The following is a 24,474-nucleotide window of genomic DNA, read 5'->3' as shown; positions in this document are numbered from 1 at the left end:
GGATGGATGTTCAACCCCATTCAAATGACCATAGGGTATATATAAGTTACGGAATTATTATGGTGGATCAAACTGCACAGGTAGCCTACTTTTTGAAGTGATTTGTTTGACAATCAGATTAAAGCATCATCACACAACAGATAAATGAAACAGCCTGCGTACACTTCGAAAAACAACAGTAAACGGATAAGATGTTTACATGCCACAGTATCCCGTCTAAGATCAGCATTTTCCAGGCATCTTATCCTGGTTTCTCATAACCAGGATACAAGCTTTTTTGGGTTATTGTAAACGGGATATGATGTTTATATGGTTCAACTCAAAAACGGAATACTTGAGTATCGGAATGATAATGGGATATTGCGGTGTGCATGTAAACATGGTCACTGTTGTAAAGTCTAGTTACAGCAGGTGTTTACTGCCATCTAGTGGAATATATCAATAAAACACTTTATCAGGGTGGGGAGAAGGCTGAGCTGAAACAGAAAGTAGAATTGTTATTTTGTACAGGATCCATTTTGAGACGACAGAGCAGAAAACACTATATGGAGAAAAGTAAAAAATGAAGTAAGTATTTCTAAGTATTTCTGAACAAGTTATCAAGCGTGACCATGGTCACAATTCTATCGCAATTGCTGATCAGATGTTAGAATGCATTAGGCGGACGGTAACAGTCAGTCAGATTAGGCTAGCATAGGCCTATTCAGTTCATATCCATATTATTAATATTTGATTCAGGTGATTGAAATTACGACCCCCATCCTCAGCAGGCTACTGGGCAACAGAAGCACTTTTTACCTTGAAATCGCCTTGCTATTCATGTTAAATAAATTAATCTGACAATTTGAACTAAACCAGCTGCTAAATCGTTCAGTTTACATCTAGCCTACATCTTGTCTAGGCTGCTGTAGGCTATCTGAAATTAGATGTAGGCCTATCAGGGCTATCAGGGGCTATTTTTTTGGGCTCGTTTTCAGGCCTTGTGGGCGAGTTTTGAGTAGCCTTGGGCTACAAAAAGTCATTGCATTAAATCACCGGACTGTTTGGATGTGGCTGTTAGTAAACGTTTTATTTCTAAGAGATAATGAATAAAATACAACAATAGACATTCAATAATTAGTTAACACTGTGTTAACCACAACCAACATGCTACATCTCTGTTTAGGGGTCAGTGCTCTAAAATGGGTCTTTCTGGGGAGAGAGAGGGGGGGGGGGGGGGGGGGGGGGGGGGGGGCCCTGCCTCTAAAATGAGTCTCTCTGGGGAGAGAGAGGGGGGAGGCCCTGCCTCTAAAATGAGTCTCTCTGGGGAACATGACACCAAAGCTAAGAGGTGAGATGACAATATTGTTTAAGAATTTATATTCCAAAACGCTATATACTCTTTTTTTTCACATTTGTGTTTTTTCATCAGAAATTATTGCTTAATATAACTGTTCTGGATTTTAGATGTGTATGACATTTTTGTTGTTGTTGTTGCACAACGCTATATATCCATTGTTTAGTTGGAATGGAATGTTCGTATCCTGTATATTTGACTGTGATATGTGGTTGTCTCACCTGGCTACCTTAAGATGAATGCATTTACAGATTACATCTTAATTTGACCCAGTTTCTCACAGCAGGAAAATAATCCTGCAGCAACAGCAATTATTATGTGGATTATAATTAAGGGACATTTTTTGTAGGGGTTGATCCATTTTTCATCAGGGCAACATTTCTAAGTGTAAATTACCCAATTTAGAAGCCTTCATAAAGCCTTGTAGTGGTTTAATAATTTATTTAACAAATAAAAGCTAATTTACCAATCATTTCTGAAAATGGATATATAGTGTTTTGGAATGAAACTCTTCTTATGTTTCCCAATCTGAGCTCAGAGTAAATGAGCAATCGAACGTTTGTCTCTGTTGTGTTGAAGCTCAATCAAGCAGGAGAGACCAGCCTCTCCTGTACCCAGCTGTGTGTCCATGAAGAGTGACAAGTCGATGCATCATCCTATAGCGTTTAAAGAGGGAGACTTTTCTAGTGAACAGAGGTAAGAAGAACTCATGGGTCATGATCAGTGAGTTAAACTACACTGTCTCTAGTCATTTCTCCTCTCCCATTTTCCCATTTATATTCATAATCCATAGGCTAATCCTTTTTTCCATTTTCATAGTCCTAAAACAATATTAAACAAACACAACATTCCCTGTGTGTGCGTGTGTGTCTGTGTGTGTGTGTGTGTGTGTGTGTGTGTGTGTGTCTGTGTGTGTGTGTGTGTTTGTGCGTGTTTGTGTCTGTGTGGGTGTGTGTATGTGGAGGGGGGCCCTGCCTCTAAAACGCTATATACTCTTTTTTTTCACATTTGTGTTTTTTCATCAGAAATTATTGCTTAATATAACTGTTCTGGATTTTAGATGTGTATGAAATTTTTGTTGTTGTTGTTGCACAACGCTATATATCCATTGTTTAGTTGGAATGGAATGTTCGTATCCTGTATATTTGACTGTGATATGTGGTTGTCTCACCTGGCTACCTTAAGATGTTGTGTTGAAGCTCAATCAAGCAGGAGAGACCAGCCTCTCCTGTACCCAGCTGTGTGTCCATGAAGAGTGACAAGTCGATGCATCATCCTATAGCGTTTAAAGAGGGAGACTTTTCTAGTGAACAGAGGTAAGAAGAACTAATGGGTCATGGTCAGTGAGTTACAGTTTTTTACAATCACTTTGGCACTAATTTCAGAACCTTGACGTCATTTTTCAAAACTCTAGACACAAAACTCACAACCAATGATCAAAATGCACATTTTTCAAAACTAACACTTTTTTCAATTGCTTGGATACAATACACATAAAACTAAGATCATTTGTTCATTTAACAAAAATCACCTGTTCAATATGACACAACTTAACATCAAAGTATTACTATTTCAAAAGGCAATTCACACATTACATTTCAGATGAGTGTCTATTCATTTCATTACAATTATCCAACTATCAATTGATACAACTGCTCAAAATGATAAGTAACTGTTGCATTACTCTTAATGCATAGTTGTATGGAAACAGACAAACAATATTCCATGTTTAGATCATGAAAGTTTCAAGATAACGAGATTCATTGTCACCAATTAGCGTGGAGCATGAACCAATTAGACTACATTATCTATGGATGTAATATTATATCTATCATCATTCTTTATCAGACACTGTTTCTATGGTCCCATGTACCACCTTTTCAGACTATTTACCGTATTGACAGTACTGCACTGTATGGATGAAGGCCCTTGTAATTGCTTGTCCAATTCTGCCAACTTGTTACTGATGATTGAGTTCACATTATGGAACGAGTATATAAAGAATTGATTGGGATCCACTTGCAACAATATAGCGATACGTACTGTAACATGGAGCCGGCAGGTGATCCAGGTCACAATAGAGGTCATGCAGTGGTGGGAGGAAGACGAGGAAGACGTGTTGGTCAAAGGAATGGCAGGGGACAAGCATCCCTTCTGAGAGGTGGTCGTGGGCCTCGTTTGAGAGGTGTGGGGGAACGTGGTAGAGGACAAGGCCACGGACCAAGACAGCGGCAGCAACAGCAAAGAGTGTCCAATGAAATCAGAGCAAGCATGGTTTCAGGCCCATGGACAATTTACCACCCTGTATTTACCCCCATACTCTCCTTTCCTTAACCCGATTGAGGAATTTTTCTCCCTACATGGAGATGGAAGGTTTATGATAGGCGCCCTCATGAACAAGTCACTTTTCTCCAGGCCATGGATGACACATGCAATGACATCACGGCAGACCAGTGTCAGGCCTGGATTCGCCATGCCCGAAGGTTTTTTCCAAGATGTTTGGCTGTCACGCCCTGGCTCTGGGACTCTTATATGTTGAGCCAGGGTGTGTAGATTCTATGTGTTTGTGTTCTGTGTTTAAGATCTAGTTCATGTGTTTCTATGTTGGCCGGGGTGGTTCTCAATCAGAGGCAACGTGAATCAGCTGTTGCTTGTTGTCTCTGATTGGGAACCATACTTAGGCAGCCGTTTGGCACTTGTGTTTTGTTACCAAGGACTTCACGTATCGTTTTGTTGTTTTTGTTAGTGTGGTTAATATTTAAATAAAGTATGTTCGCATTCCACGCTGCGCATTGGTCCGCTTCATTTGACGATCGTGACAGAAGATCCCACCTATACTGGACCAAGCAGCGTGTTTCGGAGCTAACGCCGGGTAAGGAGATGGAGAAGTTGGCGATGGCCCAGGTGGGCCAATGGTGGTCCTGGGAGGACATGTTTGAGGGCAGAGGATCATGGGCAAAGGTTAAAGCCTTGGCGAGAGAGGAGGTACGGCGCCAACAGTGTCGTCGTCGGACAGGCGAGAGGCAACCCCAATACATTTTTAGGGGGGGGGCACATGGCATGGACGACGGGGCTGCTGGAGGCAGATAAGGGGCGAGTTTGTGGACGAGGAGAGAAGGCCACCGGGTTACGGAAGCCATTGGTGATTAGAGGGAGGGAAAGTGTAGAGGCACGGCGAGAGGTACTGAAGTGTGTTGCCAGTCCGGTCCGGCCTGTTCCTGATCCCCGTATAAGGCCAGTGGTTTGTGTTCCCAGTGCGGTCCGGCCTGTTCCTGTCCCTCGCACCAAGCCTGTGATGCGCGTCGCCAGCCCGGTCCGGCCTGTTCCTGCCCCTCGCACCAAGCCAATGGTGCGCGTCGCCAGCCCGGCCCGGCCTGTTCCTGCTCCCCGCACCAAGCCAGTGGTGCGCGTCGCCAGCCCGGCCCGGCCTGTTCCTGCTCCCCGCACCAAGCCTGTGGTGCGCATCGTCAGCCCGGTCCGGCCCGTTCCTGCTCCCCGCACCAAGCCAGGGGTGCGCGTCGTCAGCCCGGTCCGGCCCATTCCTGCTCCCCGCACCAAGCCTGTGGTGCGCATCGTCAGCCCGGTCCGGCCCGTTCCTGCTCCGCGCACCAAGCCTGTGGTGCGCGTCGTCAGTCTGGCACAGCCCGTGCCCATTTCACCGGTGCCTGGTCAGGTACCGGTCAGCTGCTCCACACCGGAGCCTAAGCAATCCGCTCCACCGATGTCCAGTCCAGCTCCAGCCAGCGGGGCCAGACCAGACCAGGGGCACTACGGGGGGGTTATTAGAGGGTGGTGGTCACGCCCGGTGCCGGATCCGCCTCCGAGGAGGAATGCCCACCCGGCCCTCCCCTGTTCGGTTTATGTTTGGCGCGGTCGCAGTCCGCACCTTTGGGGGGGGGGTACTGTCACGCCCTGGCTCTGGGACTCTGTTATGTTGAGCCAGGGTGTGTAGATTCTATGTGTTTGTGTTCTGTGTTTAAGATCTAGTTCATGTGTTTCTATGTTGGCCGGGGTGGTTCTCAATCAGAGGCAACGTGAATCAGCTGTTGCTTGTTGTCTCTGATTGGGAACCATACTTAGGCAGCCGTTTGGCACTTGTGTTTTGTGGGATCTTGTTCCGTGTTGGTTTGTGGCTGTTACCAAGGACTTCACGTATCGTTTTGTTGTTTTTGTTAGTGTGGTTAATATTTAAATAAAGTATGTTCCCATTCCACGCTGCGCATTGGTCCGCTTCATTTGACGATCGTGACATTGGCTAATGAAAACATCAATTGTGATGTAGATGAGAACCTGTGGCCAAATCCACAAGACAGAGTTTATGAAAATTTAGAAGTACAGTAATCACTCCTATGTTTTGCTTTTTACAGTACAAGCAAGCAAGTTGAGGAACACTGCATTTGATGTTTTACAGTACTGTATCGTTTTTCATCAACATATTTCAGATTTTGTTCAATGATTCCACTGTGTCTGTAGTATTCTCTCTACTACAGCAGTACTTTTACAGGGATGTATTTACATGTAGTACCATAATGAAACATGTATCACCTATTTTGTACTACAATATCTAATGATTGTACGAACAATGACACAGTGAAACACACAGGTTGCTTGTGTGTGGGTGATCTAAATTAACGTTTCATTGGTATTTCACAATACATTTGTTTTTTGAACCAATGATTGTGCAAGTGCAAGATTTCTTTAAAGAAATGAATGCACAATGCAATGTTTTGAACATTGGACAGCCTGTGTTACAAGTGATGACCGTTTTGAGTTTTGTGTCTAGAGTTTTGAAAAATTACGTCAAGGTTCTGAAATTAGTGCCAAAGTGATTGTAAAAAACTGTAAACAACACTGTCTCTAGTCATTTCTCCTCTCCCATTTTCCCATTTATATTCATAATCCATAGGCTAATCCTTTTTTCCATTTTCATAGTCCTAAAACAATATTAAACAAACACAACATTCCCTGCGTGTGCGTCTGTGTGTGTGTGTGTGTGTGTGTTTGTGCGTGTTTGTGTGTGTGTGTGCGTGTGGGTGTGTGTGTGTGTGTGTGTGTCTGTGTGTGTCTGTGTGTGTCTGTGTGTGTGTGTGTGTGCATGTGTCTGTGTGTGTGTGCGTGTGTCTGTGTGTGTGTGTTTGTGTGTCTGTGTGTGTGTGTCTGTCTGTCTGTCTGTGTGTGTGTGTGTGTGTGTGTGTGTCTGTCTGTCTGTCTGTCTGTCTGTGTGTGTGTCTGTGTGTGTGTGTGTGTCTGTCTGTCTGTCTGTCTGTCTCTGTGTGTGTCTGTCTGTCTGTCTGTGTGTGTGTGTGTGTGTGTGTGTGTGTGTGTGTGTGTGTGTGTGTGTACTCTCCATGTTCAGTGATCCTGTTATGAACATGGACGTCCTGAGGAAAATGAACCAGAAGGAGCTTGCTGACACACTGGAGAAAAGTAAGAGCTGTCTGCATCATATTGAATGCTGTTTTATAACAAACATTTAATAGCTGTAGCTAAAGTACAGCTAAAGTAGCTGTGTAACTCAATGATATGGTAGCAGCCTTAACACAACACCTAGTGACCTCGTCAAGTAGCAGCAGGGTTGTGTTAGTGAGAGAGAGAGAGAGAGAGAGAGAGAGAGAGAGACAAAACATTAATAATACCATCAATAATACCAATAATAATATAATCAGTCACACCAATGCATTATCGAACAATTTATACATTTATACAGTCAGTTAAGAGAATAAATTATTATAATGTAAAACCTTATAACACTGTCCTACAATACTGCAGGCATTAAAACAGACCTAATATGAATATCCTCAATATCCTTCATTCAGATGAGCTTGCTGTGATTTGCCAACGTAAACTCAAATCTAATCTAAAGAAGAATTTTCAATGTGTATTTGAGGGGATCGCTAAACAAGGAAACCCAACACTTCTCAATAACATCTACACGGAGCTCTACATCACAGAGGGTGGAACAGGAGAGGTCAATAATGAACATGAGCTGAGACAGATTGAGACAACAACCAGGAAACAAGCAAGACCAGAGACTGCAATCAAATGTAACGACATCTTCAAACCCTTAACTGGACAAGACAAACTTATCAGAACTGTGCTGACAAAGGGAGTCGCTGGCATTGGAAAAACAGTCTCTGTGCAGAAGTTCATTCTGGACTGGGCTGAAGGAAAAGCAAATCAGGATGTCCAATTTGTATTTTCATTCCCTTTTCGGGAGCTGAATTTGATGAAAGGGGAAAAACACACTTTGATTGAACTTCTCAATCACTTCTCAATGGAAACCAAAGAATCAAGAATCTCCAACTACGACAAGTACAAAGTTCTGTTCATCTTTGATGGTCTGGATGAGTGCCGACTGCCCCTAGACTTCCAGAAGAACAAGATATGTTGTGACGTCACAAAGTCAACCTCAGTGGATGTTCTGCTGACAAATCTCATCAAGGGAAATCTGCTTCCCTCTGCTCTCTTCTGGATAACTACCCGACCTGCAGCAGCCAATAAGATCCCTTCAGTGTGTGTTGACCAGGTGACAGAGGTACGAGGGTTCAATGACCCACAGAAGGAAGAGTATTTCAGGAAGAGATTCAGTGATGAGGACATGGCCAGCAGAATCATCTCACATATAAAGACATCAAGGAGCCTCCACATCATGTGCCACATTCCAGTCTTCTGTTTGATTTCTGCAATAGTCCTAGAACACATGCTGAAACATAAGAGAGAAGAGATGCCCAAGACTCTGACTGAGATGTACTCACACCTTGTGATGTTTCATACCAAACAGAAGAATGAAAAGTATCTTGGGAAAGAAGAGACAGGTCCACACTGGAATAAAGAGAGCATTCTGTCACTGGGAAAACTGGCTTTTCAACAGCTTGTGAAAGGCAATCTGATTTTCTATGAAGAAGACCTGAAAGAGGCTGGCATTGATGTCAATGAAGCCTCAGTGTACTCAGGATTGTGCACACAGCTCTTTAAAGAGGAATGTGGGCTGTACCAGGACAAGGTGTACTGCTTCGTGCATCTGAGCATTCAGGAGTTTCTGGCTGCTGTATATGTGTTCCTTTCATTCATCAACAACAATGAGAATCTAGTTGCCAATCCTCAATCAACGTCCAGAAACGTTTATGCGCTGTTCAGAGACAAGCCTGAAGTTACTTTCTACAAGAGAGCTGTGGATAAAGCCTTACAAAGTGAGACAGGAAACTTGGACCTTTTCCTCCGCTTCCTTCTGGGCCTCTCACTAGAGTCCAATCAGAAGCACTTACGAGGTCTACTGACAAAGACAGGCAGCTCACAGAGCCATGAAGAAACAGTCAAGTACATCAAGAAGAAAATCAGGGAGAATCCCTCTCCAGAGAGGTGTATCAATCTGTTCCACTGTCTGAATGAACTGAATGACCATTCTCTAGTGGAGGAGATCCAAAGCTACCTGAGCTCAGGAAGTCTCTCAGAAGCCAAACTGTCACCTGCACAGTGGTCAGCTCTGGTCTTTGTGTTGCTGACTTCAGAAAATGAGCTGGATGTGTTTGACCTGAAGAAATACTCCAGATCAGAGGAAGGTCTTCTGAGGCTGCTGCCAGTGGTCAAATCCTCTAGAGCTGCTCTGTGAGTACATACAATGAAATTGAAGTACTAATCATCAGGAAGAAATATTCAGTTTGGAGAAAAATATATATTATTGAAAAACATATTGAATCAATGCATGTGATTAGAATTACAATATGACCATACAATTATAGGAGACGGAAGATGAGTCTATATGTTGTTTAGGAGAATAAACCAAATGCATCTGCCATTGTCCTTCTACACTACTGGTGTTAAATTAACAGTGTGTTTGTGACATCATGATGATCTCTCTGTCAGGCTGTCAGACTGTGGAGTCACAGAGAAAGGCTGTGCTTCTCTAGTCTCAGCTCTGAAGTCAAACCCCTCACATCTGAGAGAGCTGGATCTGAGTAACAATAACCTGAAGGATTCAGGAGTGAAGCTGCTCTCTGCTGGACTGGGGAATCCCCACTGTAAACTGGAGACTCTGAGGTCAGTATTTCTGTAGTTGGTCAACAAGTGATAACTGTTCACCAGATCCACATGTGTTTACCAGGCACACATAGTCCACACCATATGTGTTTGGACAGTGAAGCTAACAGTTTTAAATTTGGCGCTATGCTCCAGCATTTTGGATTTAATATAGAATGTTTCATATTAGGCGACAGTACAGAATCTCACCTTTTATTTGAGGGTATTCATACATATCTGTTTCACCATTTATAAATACATTCTGAATTGTGAATAATGATGATTGAAAAAGTTAAAAAGAAATAAAGATCATACCCCCAAAATGCCAACCTCTCCTGTTATTGGTAATGGTAACATGTTTTGGTGTAGCCTCTGTAACTTTCTCACTCATTATTATTCATCATTCATTCATGATTTTCTTAATCTTGGCATATTTATTAATTTAGTTGTGTTTAGAAACATGTTATCTACTCACTTAGAAATACAATTATTCCAGTCATCATCCACCATTCAGTTATTATTGGGCAAAACATAACCCAAAACACAACCAAAATATACTGCAAATGCATCAATGTCACATCATATAAAACATTTGATCTCAAATCTAAAATGCTGGATTATAGAGCCACATTTAAAATGTTGGCTTCACAGCCAAAATAGATATGGTGTGGACTGTATACTCAATACAATCTAAATCGGATACCCCACTGTCTGTCTTTTGACTGATACTGGTTTTTAAACTGGTCTGGTCAGTCTACTCAAATATTTGTACTATATATTTTTGTCTCTACAAGCAGTACTTCGATAATTTGTCATTTTTAATAATGATACATCAATTTATGAATAGATACAGTGGGTTTCATGTCATTGGTATATCTGAAAATATTGCCATTGTATTTTTACCACCAAAGAATAGCAGTGTAATTTGAAATGATTTTACCATTTGCAGCCTGTCATGGTGTCTAGTCACAGAGGAAGGCTGTGCTTATAATATAATTTGCCATTTAGCAGACGCTTTTATCCAAAGCGACTTACAGTCATGCGTGCATACATTCTTTTTTTTTTGTGTGAATGGGTGGTCCCGGGGATTGAACCCACTACCTTGGCATTACAAGCGCTGTGCTCTACCAGCTGATCCAAACATACAGAAGACATTCTCTGGTCTCAGCTCTGAGGTCAAACCCCACACTTTATTTGTGCACGGTAACAGTGTAAACAGGGAAAGCGTAACATTTTAATACAATCTGTCTGTCATTGTATTTCTTCTGTGTTGGCAGACTAACTGGCTGTGAACTCACAGACACATCCTGTGAAGTGTTCGCCTCAGCTCTCAGTTCAAACCCCTCACACCTGAGAGAGCTGGACCTGAGTAACAATGACCTGAAGGATTCAGGAGTGAAGCTGCTCTCTGCTGTACTGGGGAATCCCCACTGTAAACTGGAGACTCTGAGGTCAGTATTCCTGTAGTTGGTCAACAAGTGAGAACTGTTCACTAGATCCACATGTGTTTACCAGGCACACATAGTCCAAACCATATGTGTTTGGACAGTGAAGCTTACAGTTTTAAATTTGGCGCTATGCTCCAGCATTTTGGATGTAACTGAGTCAGGTTTGTAGGCCTCCTTGCTCGCACACGCTTTTTCAGTTCTGCCCACACATTTTCTGTATGATTGAGGTCAGGGCTTTGTGATGGCCACTCCAATACCTTGACTTTGTTGTCCTTAAGCCATTTTGCCACAACTTTGGAAGTATGCTTGGGGTCATTGTCCATTTGGAAGACCCATTTGCGACCAAGCTTTAACTTCCTGACTGATGTCTTGAGATGTTGCTTCAATATATCCACATAATTTTCCTTCCTCATGATGCCATCTATTTTGTGAAGTGCACCAGACCCTCCTGCAGCAAAGCACCCCCACAGCATGATGCTGCCACCCATGTGCTTCACGGTTGGGATGGTGTTCTTTGGCTTGCAAGCATCCCCCTTTTTCCTCAAAACATAACGATGGTCATTATGGCCAAACAGTTATATTTCTGTTTCATCAGACCAGAGGACATTTCTCCAAAAAGTACGATCTTTGTCCCCATGTGCAGTTGCAAACCGTAGTCTGTTTTTTTTATGGCGGTTTTGGAGCAGTGGCTTCTTCCTTGCTGAGCGGCCTTTCAGGTTATGTCGATATAGGACTCGCTTTACTGTGGATATAGATCCTTTTGTACCTGTTTCCTCCAGCATCTTCACAAGGTCCTTTGCGGTTGTTCTGGGATTGATTTGCACTTTTCGCACCAAAGTATGTTCATCTCGAGGAGACAGAACGTGTCTCCTTCCTGAGCGGTATGACGGCTGCGTGGTCCCATGGTGTTTATACTTGCGTACTATTGTTTGTACAGATGAACATGGTACCTTCAGGCATTTGGAAATTGCTCCCAAAGATTAACCAGACTTGTGGAGGTCTACCATTTTTTTCTGAGGTCTTGGCTGATTTCTTTTGATTTTCCCATGATGTCAAGCAAAGAGGCACTGAATTTGAAGGTAGGCCTTGAAATACATCCACAGGTACACCTCCAATTGACTCAAAAATGTAAATTAGCCTATCAGAATCTTCTAAAGCCATGACATAATTTTCTGGAATTTTCCAAGCTGTTTAAAGGCACAGTCAACTTAGTGTATGTAAACTTCTGACCCACTGGAATTGTGATACAGTGAATTATAAGTGAAATAATCTGTCTGTAAACAATTGTTGGAAGAATTACTTGTGTCATGCACAAAGTAGATGTCCTAACCGACTTGCCAAAACTATAGTTTGTTAACAAGAAATGTGTGGAGTGGTTGAAAAACAAGTTTTAATGACTCCAACCTAAGTGTGTGTAAACTTCCGACTTCAACTGTATCTGACAATGTGGAAAAAATATACTGGAACTGTATTTTCACCACCAACGAATAACAGTGTAATTTGAAATGATTTTACTCTTTGTAGGCTGTCAGGCTGTCTAGTCACAGAGGAAGACTGTGCTTCTCTGGTCTCAGCTCTGAGGTCCAACCCCACACTTTATTTGTGCACGGGAACAGTGTAAACAGGGAAAGCTAAGCGTAACATTTTAATACAACCTGTCTGTCATTGTATTTCTTCTGTGTTGGCAGACTTACTGGCTGTAAACTCACAGACACATCCTGTGAAGTGTTAGCCTCAGTTTTCAGTTCAAACCCCTCACACCTGAGAGAGGTGGATCTGAGTAACAATGACCTGAAGGATTCAGGAGTGAAGCTTCTCCCTGCTGGACTGGGGGATCCCCACTGTAAACTGGAGACTCTGAGGTCAGTATTCCTGTAGTTGGTCAACAAGTGATAACTGTTCACCAGATCCACATGTGTTTACCAGGCACACATAGTCCACACCATGTGTGTTTGGACAGTTAACAGTTTTAAATTTGGCGCTATGCTCCAGCATTTTGGATTTAATATAGAATGTTTCATATTAGGCGACAGTACAGAATCTCACCTTTTATTTGAGGGTATTCATACATATCTGTTTCACCATTTATAAATAAATTGTGAATTCTGAATAATGATGATTGAAAAAGTTAAAAAGAAATAAAGATCATACCCCTAAAATGCCAACCTCTCCTGTTATTGGTAATAGTAACATGTTTTGTTGTAGCCTCTGTAACCTTCTCACTCATTATTATTCATCATTCATTCATGATTTTCTTAATCATGGCATCATCAGGATATATTCAGTAGTGTTTAGAAACATGATATCTACTCATTTAGAAGGGAAATTACTCCAGTCATCATCCACCATTCAGTTATTATTGGGCAAAACATAACCTAAAACACAACCAAACAAACTGCAAATGCATCAATGTCCACTCATATGAAACATTTGATCTCAAATCTAAAATGCTGGAGTATAGAGCCAAATTTAACATGTTGGCTTCACTGTCAAAATATATATTGTGAACTGTAGACTCATTACAATCTAAATCAAATACCTCACTGTCTGTTTTTTGACTGATACTGCTTTTTAACCTCTACGGGATCAGTGTCCCGTATACGGGACGGTTGAGATAACGTGCACTAAAGTGATTATCATGACTGTTGTAAGTAACAGCAAACTTTCCAGGACATAGACATATCTTATATGGGCAGAAAGCTTAAATTCTTGTTAATCTAACTGCACTGTCCAATTTACAGTAGCTATTACAGTGAAAAAATACCATGCTATTGTTTGAGGAGAGTGCACAACAACAAAAAATGTATCACGGAAAGTGGTTTGATACATTCACTTCTGAAGGTAAATAATGTACTTACATTCAGTAATCTTGCTCTGATTTGTCATCCTAAGGGTCCCAGAGATAAAATGTAGCATAGTCTTGTTTGATAAAATCCATTTTATATTCAAATGTAGGAACTGGGTTCTACAGTTTGAACCCCTGCTGTCTCTGGCTCCACACCCACCCCGACCGGCCATCTAGATCAAATCAAATCAAATCAAATTGTATTTGTCACATACACGTGTTTAGCAGATGTTATAGCGGGTGTGTTGAAATGCTTGTGCTTCTAGCTCCGACAGTGCAGTAATATCTAACAAGTAAAATCTAACAATTTCACAACATATACCTAATACACACAAAACTAGTAAGGAATGGAATTTAAGAAAATATACATATAGGGACAAGCAATGACAGAGCGGCATGGACTAAAATACAGTAGAATATTATAGAATAAGATGCAGTATATACATATGAGATGAGTAGTGCAAGATATGTAAACATTATTAAAGTGACTAGTGTTCCATTTCTTAAAGTGGCCAGTGATTTCAATAGGCAGCAGCAGCCTCTAATGTGTCTGTATGTGGGCAGCAGCCTCTCTGTGCTAGTGATGGCTATTTAACAGTCTGATGTCCTTGAGATAGAAGCTGTTTTTCATTCTCTCGGTCCCAGCTTTGATGCACCTGTACTGACTTTGCCTTCTGGATGATAGCGGGGTGAACAGGCAGTGGTTTGGGTGGTTGATGTCCTTGATGATCTTTTTGGCCTTCCTGTGACATTGGGTGCTGTATGTGTCTTGGAGGGCGGGTGGTTTGCCCCCGATAATGCGTTCGGCAGACCACACCACCCTCTGGAGAGCCCTGCGGTTGTGGGCGGTGCAGTTGCCGTACCAGGTGATGATACAGCCCGACAGGATGCTCTCAATTGTGCATCTGTAAAAGCTTGTGAGGGTTTTAGGTCAATTTCTTCAGCCTCCTGAGGTTGAAGAGGCTCTGTTGCGCCTTCTTCACCACACTGTCTGCGTGGGTGGACCATTTCAGTTTGTCGGTGATGTGTATGAAAAGGAACTTGAAGCTTTCCACCTTCTCCACTGCGGTCCCGTCGATGTGGATAGGGGGGTGCACCCTCTGCTGTTTCCTGAAGTCCACGATCATCTCCTTTGTTTTGTTGACGTTGAGTGAGAGGTTATTTTCCTGGCAACACACTCCCAGAGCCCTCACCTCCTCCCTGTAGGCGGTCTCGTCATTGTTGGTAATCAAGCCTACTACTGTTGTGTCATCTGCAAACTTGATGATTGAGTTGGAGGCATGCTTGGCCACGTAGTCATGGGTGAACAGGGAGTACAGGAGGGAGCTGAGCACGCACCCTTGTGGGGCCCCAGTGTTGAGGATCAGCGAAGTGGAGATGTTGTTTCCTACCTTCACCAACTGGGGGCAGCCCGTCAGGAAGTCCAGGACCCAGTTGCACAGGGCGGGGTTCAGACCCAGGGCCTCAAGCTTGATGATGAGCTTGGAGGGTACTATTTTGTTGAATGCTGAGCTATAGTCAATGAACAGCATTCTTACATACAGTGGGGAAAAAAAGTAGTTAGTCAGCCACCAATTGTGCAAGTTCTCCCACTTAAAAAGATGAGAGAGGCCTGTAATTTTCATCATAGGTACACGTCAACTATGACAGACAAATTGAGAAAAGAAATTCCAGAAAATCACATTGTAGGATTTTTAATGAATTTATTAGCAAATTATGGTGGAAAATAAGTATTTGGTCACCTACAAACAAGCAAGATTTCTGTCTCTCACAGACCTGTAACTTCTTCTTTAAGAGGCTCCTCTGTCCTCCACTCGTTACCTGTATTAATGGCACCTGTTTGAACTTGTTATCAGTATAAAAGACACCTGTCCACAACCCCAAACAGTCACACTCCAAACTCCACTATGGCCAAGACCAAAGAGCTGTCAAAGGACACCAGAAACAAAATTGTAGACCTGCACCAGGCTGGGAAGACTGAATCTGCAATAGGTAAGCAGCTTGGTTTGAAGAAATCAACTGTGGGAGCAATTATTAGGAAATGGAAGACATACAAGACCACTGATAATCTCCCTCGATCTGGGGCTCCACGCAAGATCTCACCCCGTGGGGTCAAAATGATCACAAGAACGGTGAGCAAAAATCCCAGAACCACACGGGGGGACCTAGTGAATGACCTGCAGAGAGCTGGGACCAAAGTAACAAAGCCTACCATCAGTAACACACTACGCCGCCAGGGACTCAAATCCTGCAGTGCCAGACGTGTCCCCCTGCTTAAGCCAGTACATGTCCAGGCCCGTCTGAAGTTTGCTAGAGTGCATTTGGATGATCCAGAAGAGGATTGGGAGAATGTCATATGGTCAGATGAAACCAAAATAGAACTTTTTGGTAAAGACTCAACTCGTCGTGTTTGGAGGACAAAGAATGCTGAGTTGCATCCAAAGAACACCATACCTACTGTGAAGCATGGGGGTGGAAACATCATGCTTTGGGGCTGTTTTTCTGCAAAGGGACCAGGACGACTGATCCATGTAAAGGAAAGAATGAATGGGGCCATGTATCGTGAGATTGAGTGAAAACCTCCTTCCATCAGCAAGGGCATTGAAGATGAAACGTGGCTGGGTCTTTCAGCATGACAATGATCCCAAACACACCGCCCGGGCAACGAAGGAGTGGCTTCGTAAGAAGCATTTCAAGGTCCTGGAGTGGCTTAGCCAGTCTCCAGATCTCAACCCCATAGAAAATCTTTGGAGGGAGTTGAAAGTCTGTTGCCCAGCGACAGCCCCAAAACATCACTGCTCTAGAGGAGATCTGCATGGAGGAATGGGCCAAAATACCAGCAACAGTGTGTGAAAACCTTGTGAAGACTTACAGAAAACGTTTGACCTGTGTCATTGCCATTAAAGGGTATATAACAAAGTATTGAGAAACTTTTGTTATTGACCAAATACTTATTTTCCACCATAATTTGCAAATAAATTCATTAAAAATCCTACAATGTGATTTTCTGGATTTTTTCCCCTCCTTTTGTCTGTCATAGTTGACGTGTACCTATGATGAAAATTACAGGCCTCTCTCATCTTTTTAAGTGGGAGAACTTGCACAATTGGTGGCTGACTAAATACTTTTTTCCCCACTGAAGGTAATCCTCTTGTCCAGATGGGATAGGGCAGTGTGCAGTGTGATGGCGATTGCATCGTCTGTGGATCTATTGGGGCGGTAAGCAAATTGAAGTGGGTCTAGGGTGACAGGTAAGGTGATATGATCCTTGACTAGTCTCTCAAAGCACTTCATGATGACAGAGGTGAGTGCTACAGGGCGATAGTCATTTAGTTCAGTTACCTTTGCTTTCTTGGGTAAAGGAACAATGGTGGCCATCTTGAAGCATGTGGGAACAGCAGACTGGGAAAGGGAGAGATTGAATATGTCCATAAACACACCAGCCAGCTGGTCTGCGCATGCTCTGAGGACACGGCTAGGGATGACGTCTGGGCCGGCAGCCTTGCGGGGGTTAACATGCTTAAATGTCTTAATCACTTCGGCCACGGAGAAGGAGAGGCCACAGTCCTTGGTAGTGGGCCTCGTCAGTGGCACTGTGTTATCCTCAAAGCGGGCGAAGAAGGTGTTTAGCTTGTCTGGACCGAGACGTCGGTGTCGGCGATGTGGCTGGTTTTCCTTTTGTAGTCCGTGATTGTCTGTAGACCCTGCCACATACGTCTCGTGTCTGAGCCGTTGAATTGCGACTCCACTTTGTCTCTATACTGATGTTTTGCCAGTTGAATTGCCTTGCGGAGTGAGTAGCTACACTGTTTGTATTCTGCCATATTCCCAGTCACCTTGCCATGGTTGAATGTGGTGGTTCGCGCTTTCAGATTGGCGCGAATGCTGCCATCTATCCACGGTTTCTGGTTAGGGTAGGTTTGAATAGTCACAGTGGGCACAACATCACCTATACACTTCCTGATAAACTCAGTCACCGGTTCAGTTTATTCGTCTAAATTATTTTCGGAAGCTACCCGGAACATATCCCAGTCCGCGTGATCAAAACAATCTTGAAGCGTGGATTCCGATTGGTCAGACAAGCGTTGAATAGTCCTTAGCACGGGTATTTCCTGTTTGAGTTTCTGCCTATAGGAAGGTAGGAGCAAAGTGGTGGTCAGATTTGCCGGATGGAGGGCGTGGGAGGGCCTTATAACCATCCCGGAAGTTCGAATAGCAATGGTCAAGGATTTTGGCAGCGCGAGTACAACAGTCAATATTTTGATAGAACTTCGGCAGCCTAGTCCTCAAATTTGCTTTGTTAAAATCCCCGGCTACAATAAATGCAGCCTCCGGATATGTGGTTTCCAGTTTGCATAAAGTCCAGTGAAGTTCTTTGAGGGCCGTCGTGGTATCGGCTTGAGGGGGGATATACACGGCTGTGACTTTAACCGAATAAAATTCTCTTGGGAGATAATACGGTCGGCACTTGATTGTGAGATATTCTAGGTCGGGTGAACAAAAGGACTCAAGTTCCTGTATGTTACTACAATTACACCATGAGTCATTAATCATGAAACACACACCTCTGCCCTTCTGCTTCCCGGAGAGATATTTATTCCTGTATGCGCGATGAATTGAGAACTCCTCTGGCTGCACCCATTTTGACAGAATATCCCAAGAGAGCCATGTTTCCGTTAAACAAAGTATGTTACAGGCCTTGATGTCTCTCTGGAAAGAAATCCTTGCCCGGAGTTCGTCGATCTTGTTAACCAAAGACTGAACATTAGCAAGTAGTATACTTGGAAGCGGTGGGTGGTGTACCCGCCTCCTAAGTCGAACCAGCAGGCCGCTCCGAGTGCCTCTCCTCCTCCGGCGATGTTTTGGGTCAGCCGCTGGAATTAGTTATGTTGCCCTGGGGAGAGCAAACAAAGGATCTGCTTTGGGAAAGTCGTATTCCTGGTTGTAATGCTGGTGAGTTACTGCCGCTCTGATATCCAATAGTTTTCCCCGGCTGTATGTAATGATACAAAACACTTTCTGAGCTAATAATGTAAAAAATAATACATAAAAAAACAAAATACTGCAAAGTTTCCTAAGAGCTAGTCGCGAGGCTGCCATCTTCGTCGGCGCCAGATGTGTGAAAGTTAGTGTATAAGCTAATGATCCATCATGTATGACATTCCTGGGAGTGTGTAAACTTACATTTTGTATTACCTTATCATTTATGTATGTTCTCTATAGTTATGTACTTGAAAATGTATCAATTGACCAATTCGGCACATTTGGGCAGACTTGATACAAAATAGCGCTAGCTGTGCTAGCTGTGCCACTAGAGATCCTGGTTCAAATCCAGGCTCTGTCGTAGCCGTCCGCCACCGGGAGACCCGTGTAGGGGAGGGAATGGCCGGCAGTGATGTAGCTCAGTTGGTAGAGCATGGCGTTTGCAACGCCAGGGTTGTGGGTTCAATTCCCACGGGGGGCCAGTATGAAAAAAGTAAAATAATGTATGCACTCACTAACTGTAAGTCGCTCTGGATAAGAGTGTCTGCTAAATGACTAAAATGTAAGGTAAATGTAGTCCAGTATTGCAATGCTTCACTGGATAAATCTGAAATGTTACACACTGCTGCCCTCTAGTGGCCAGAATCTAAATTGTGCCTAAACTGCAATATTATGTTGTGGCCTTTCTCTTGCATTTCAAAGATGATGGATTACAAAAAAAAATATTAAAAAACGCATGTCTAATGTGTTATATTGTCCTACATTAATTTCACATTTCCACAAAATTCAAAGTGTTTCCTTTCAAATGGTATAAAGAATATGCATATCCTTGCTTCAGGTCCTGAGCTACAGGCAGTTAGATTTGGGTATGTCATTTTAGGCCAAAATTGGAGAAAAAAAAGGGTCCGATACTTAAGAGGTTAAACTGGTCTGGTCAGTCTACTCAAATATTTGTGCTTTACATTTTTCTCTCTACAAGCAATACTTTTATAATTTGTCCTTTTTAATAATGATAAGTCCATTTATGAATATATATGGCAGGTTTCAGCACACTGATATATCTGAAAATGCTGAAAAAATATACTGCCAGTGTAATTTGAAATTATTTTACTCTTTGCAGGCTGTCAGGCTGTCTAGTCACAGGGGAAGGCTGTGCTTCTCTGGTCTCAGCTCTGAGGTCAAACCCCTCACACCTGAGAGAGCTGGATCTGAGTAACAATGACCTGAAGGATTCAGGAGTGAAGCTGCTCTCTGCTGGACTGGGGAATCCCCACTGTAAACTGGAGACTCTGAGGTCAGTATTCTTGTAGTTGGTCAACAAGTGATAACTGTTCACCAGATCCACATGTGTTTACCAGGCACACATAGTCCACAGCATGTGTTTGAACAGTGAAGCTTACAGTTTTGAGATTTGAGAGATTTGAGATTGTTTCATATTAGGCGACAGTTCAGAATGTCACCTTTTATTTGAGGGTAATGGTGAGAGGTTAGCATGTTTTGTTGTAGCCTCTGTAACTTTCTCACTCATTATTATTCATGATTCATTCTTGATCTTTCTCAATCATGGCACCATCAGGATTAATTTAGTTGTGTTTAGAAACATGTTATCTACTCACTTAGAAAGAAAATGACTCCAGTCATCATCCACCGTTCAGTTAGTATTGTGCAAAACATAACCCAAAACACAACCAAAACAAACTGCAAATGCATCAATTTCACCTCATATGAAACATTTGATCTCAAGTTGAAAATATTGGATTATAGAGCCACATTTAAAATGTTGGCTTCACTGTCAAAATAGTTATGGTGTGGACTGTATACTCAATATAATCTAAATCTGATACCTCACTGTCTGTCTTTTGACTGATACTGCTTTTTAAACTGGTCTGGTCAGTCTACTCAAATATTTGTACTATATATTTTTCTCTCTACAAGCAATACTTTGATAATTTGTCATTTTTAATCATGATAAATCCATTTATGAATATATATATGGCAGGTTTCAGCACACTGATATATCTGAAAATGTGCCACTATTTTCACCACCAAAGAATAGCAGTGTGGTTTTAAAATGATCTTACTTTTTGCAGGCTGTCAGGCTGTCTAGTCACAGAGGAAGGCTGTGCTTGTCTGGTCTCAGCTCTGAGGTCAAACCCCTCACACCTGAGAGAGCTGGATCTGAGTAACAATGACCTGAAGGATTCAGGAGTGAAGCTGCTCTCTGATGGACTGGGGAATCCTCACTGTAAACTGGAGACTCTGAGGTCAGTATTCCTGTAGTTGGTCAACAAGTGATAACTGTTCACCAGATCCACATGTGTTTACCAGGCACACATAGTCCACACCATATGTGTTTGGACAATGAAGCTTACAGTTTTAAATTTGGCGCTATGCTCCAGCATTTTTGATTGGAGATTGTTTCATATTAGGCTACAGTACATAATGTCACCTATTATTTGAGGGTATTTTCATACATATCTGTTTTACCGTTTAGAAATGAAAGTACTTCATATATCTAGTTCTCCCATTTGAAGAGCTCATACTTATTAGGACAAATTCACTTATAGTGTATTAAAGTAGTCAAAAGTTTAGTATTTGGTCCCATATTCCTTGCCTATAGTGATTACATCAAGCTTGTGAATCTACAAACTTGTTGTTTGCATTTGCAGTTTGTTTTGGTTGTGTTTTAGATGAAGTTTTTCCCAATAGTAACTGAATGGTGAATAATGTCCTGCTTCATTTTGGAGTCGCTTTACTTGTATTGTAAGTAAGAATAGAAGATGTTTCTGAACACTTCTACATTCATTTGGATGCTACCATGATTATGAATAATCATGAATGAATCGTGAATGATGATGAATGAGAACGTTACAGAGGCACAAGGATCATACCCCCTCTGTTATTGGTAATGGTGAGAGGTTAGCATGTTTTGTTGTAGCCTCTAACTTTCTCACTCATTATTATTCATGATTCATTCATGATTTTTTATTAATCGTTGCATCATTAGGATTCATTTAATGTTTTTTAGAAACATGTTATCTGCTCACTTAGACAGAAGATGAATCCAGTCATCATCCACCATTCAGTTACTATTGGGCAAAACATAACCCAAAACACAACCAAAACAAGGTTGATGTAATCATTATGAGCAACATGGGACCAAATACTAAAAGTTGACTATTTTAATGCATAATAAGTGAATTGGTCAGAATACAGACTACATACATGAAGTGCTTTAATTGTTTTAAACGGTGAAACAGATATGTATGAAAATACCCTAAAATAAAAGGTGACATTATATTCTGTCACCTCATATGATCTCAAATCCAAAATGCTGGAATATAGAGCCACATTTAAAATGTTAGCTTCACTGTCAAAATAGATATGGTGTGGACTGTATACTCAATACAATCGAAATCTGATACCCCACTGTCTGTCTTTTGACTGATACTGCTTTTTGAACTGGTCTGGTCAGTCTACTCAAATATTTGTACTATATATTTTTCTCTCTACAAGCAGTACTTTGATAATTTGTCATTTTTAATAATGATACATACATTTATGAATAGATATGGCAGGTTTCAGGACACTGATATAACTGAAAATGTGTTTAAAAAATATTGCCACTATTTTCACCACCAAAGAATAGCAGTGTGATTTGAATATGATTTTACTCTTTGCAGGCTGTCATGGTGTCTAGTCAAAGAGGAAGGCTGTGCTTCTCTGGTCTCAGCTCTGAGGTCAAACCCATCACACCTGAGAGAGCTGGACCTGAGCTACAATCACCCAAGAGACTCAGGAGTCAGACTGCTCTCTGCTGGACTGGATGATCCACACTGCAGACTGGAGAAACTCAAGTATGTAGAGGGTTTACGTCAATGTTCATATCAGACATGTTTGAGTTATCAGGCTAGTTTTGACAAACATTCTTATCACCCCTTAGACAAAGTTATATGTGTGTGTGTGCGTGTGTGAGTTCACGTGTATCACTCAATGACTGTCTGTTCTTCTGCTTACCGCTACAGTGTGGAACATGGTGGAGAGTACACAATGAAACCTGGACTTAGAAAATGTGAGTGTTGACTGCTGTGAAGAATATGACTGAGAATAAGTCTTAATTCAAGTGAAGTCAAAGTCAAAGACCACTATCATTACTTACTTGGTCATATTAAATATAAGCTGTAGTTTTACAGAAGGAGAAATCAGGGACATCAAAGTTTAGAACGAGTTGCTTTGACAATGTGTGTGTCTGTGTATGTGTGTGGCATGTTCGTGTTACATAAGAAATGTGAGTGTGTGTGTTCATGCATACAGGTGTGAGTGTGTGTGTGTGTGTGTGTGTGTGTGTGTGTGTAATTAATGGGAATAAGTGTGTTTTATATTACCATACAGTATCACATATGATAATTCAACAAGTTTCAAGTTACCTTAACTTCTCCTTTAGATACCTAGAAACATCTTCATTAAATGAATTAGTGAAAAGTGAGTTAACATTCTAATGTGAATGATGATGATTTCTAATATTGTGTCTGGTTTCCTCCATCAGATGCCTGTGATCTCACACTGGACCCAAACACAGCAAACAGACACCTCTCTCTGTCTCAGGAGAAGAGAAAGGTGACACGTAGGACAGAGGAGCAGCCATATCCTGATCAACCAGAGAGATTTAAAGTCTGGGAGCAGGTGCTGTGTAGAGAGGGTCTGACTGGGCGCTGTTACTGGGAGGTAGAGTGGAATGGAGAGGCTGTTGTAGGAGTGACATATAATGGAATCAGGAGGAGAGGAAAGGGTAAGGACTGTGGGCTTGGATACAATGACAAGTCCTGGAGTCTGTTCTGCTCTGACAAAAGTTACTATGCCAGGCACAATAAAAATGTCACTACCATAGACGTCTCCTCCTCCAGCTCCCACAGAGTAGGAGTGTATCTGGACTGGCCAGCCGGCACTCTGTCCTTCTACAGAGTCTCCTCTGACACACTGACCCACCTGTACACATTCCACACCACATTCACTGAGCCCCTCTATCCAGGGTTTAGGTTTTGGTATGATGACTCCTCAGTGTCCCTGTGTCAGGTGGTCCCTGTGTCAAACACAACATGATGTTTCACTCTAATCATGTGTTTTATGTTTGATCAGAATATGATATTTAAATACATGGAGTAACACACAGACACACCAGTTTGGGCCAGTTTATTCCTGTAAATAATAACCATGGTAACTCTGTGTATGTCTCCTTCCGTGATCCTGCACCCTGTGAGAACGGTTCAGATGCACCACACACACACACTGGACACCTACACACACTGGACACACACACACACACACACACACACACACACACACACACACACACACACACACACACACACTGGACACACACACTGGACACACACACACACACACACACACACACACACACTGGACACACACACACACACACACTGGAAACATACACACACTGGACACACACACACACACACTGGACACACACACTTGACACACACAAACACACACTGGACACACACACACACACAGGACACACACTCACACACACACTGGAAACACACACACACACACACACACACAGACACGCACACACACACACACACACACACTGGACACACACACACACACACACACACTGGAGACAGATTCACACATACTGGACACACAGACACACACACACACACACACACACATTCACACACACTGGACACACACACAAACACACACTCTCCAGTGTGTGTGTGTGTCTAGTGTGTTTGTGTGTCCAGTGTGTGTGTGTGTGTGTGTGTGTGTGTGTCCAGTGTGTGTGTCTGTGTGTCCAGTGTGTCTGTGTGTCCAGT

The 24,474-nt window shown here is 42.4% G+C and overlaps 1 protein-coding gene across 1 annotated transcript; it reads left to right on the top strand.

The window, feature by feature from the left end:
* The first annotated feature begins 470 nt into the window (after window positions 1-470).
* On the top strand, window positions 471-23,799 carry LOC311103253 (NACHT, LRR and PYD domains-containing protein 3-like). The gene is made up of 13 exons (XM_084144790.1): window positions 471-567; window positions 1,916-2,032; window positions 2,522-2,652; window positions 6,693-6,763; window positions 7,153-8,941; window positions 9,200-9,373; window positions 10,630-10,803; window positions 12,489-12,662; window positions 19,749-19,922; window positions 20,719-20,892; window positions 22,312-22,485; window positions 22,654-22,700; window positions 23,175-23,799. Exons 3-13 carry the CDS (start codon window positions 2,585-2,587, stop codon window positions 23,726-23,728), a joined length of 3,573 nt encoding a protein of 1,190 aa, XP_084000916.1. The 5' UTR covers window positions 471-567; window positions 1,916-2,032; window positions 2,522-2,584; the 3' UTR covers window positions 23,729-23,799.
* The last annotated feature ends 675 nt before the right edge of the window (window positions 23,800-24,474 follow it).

The sequence above is a fragment of the Coregonus lavaretus genome (assembly GCF_964263955.1).
Source record: "Coregonus lavaretus genome assembly, chromosome: 28".
Lineage (NCBI taxonomy): Eukaryota > Metazoa > Chordata > Actinopteri > Salmoniformes > Salmonidae > Coregonus > Coregonus lavaretus.
This window is presented reverse-complemented; position numbering and strand designations above follow the sequence as displayed.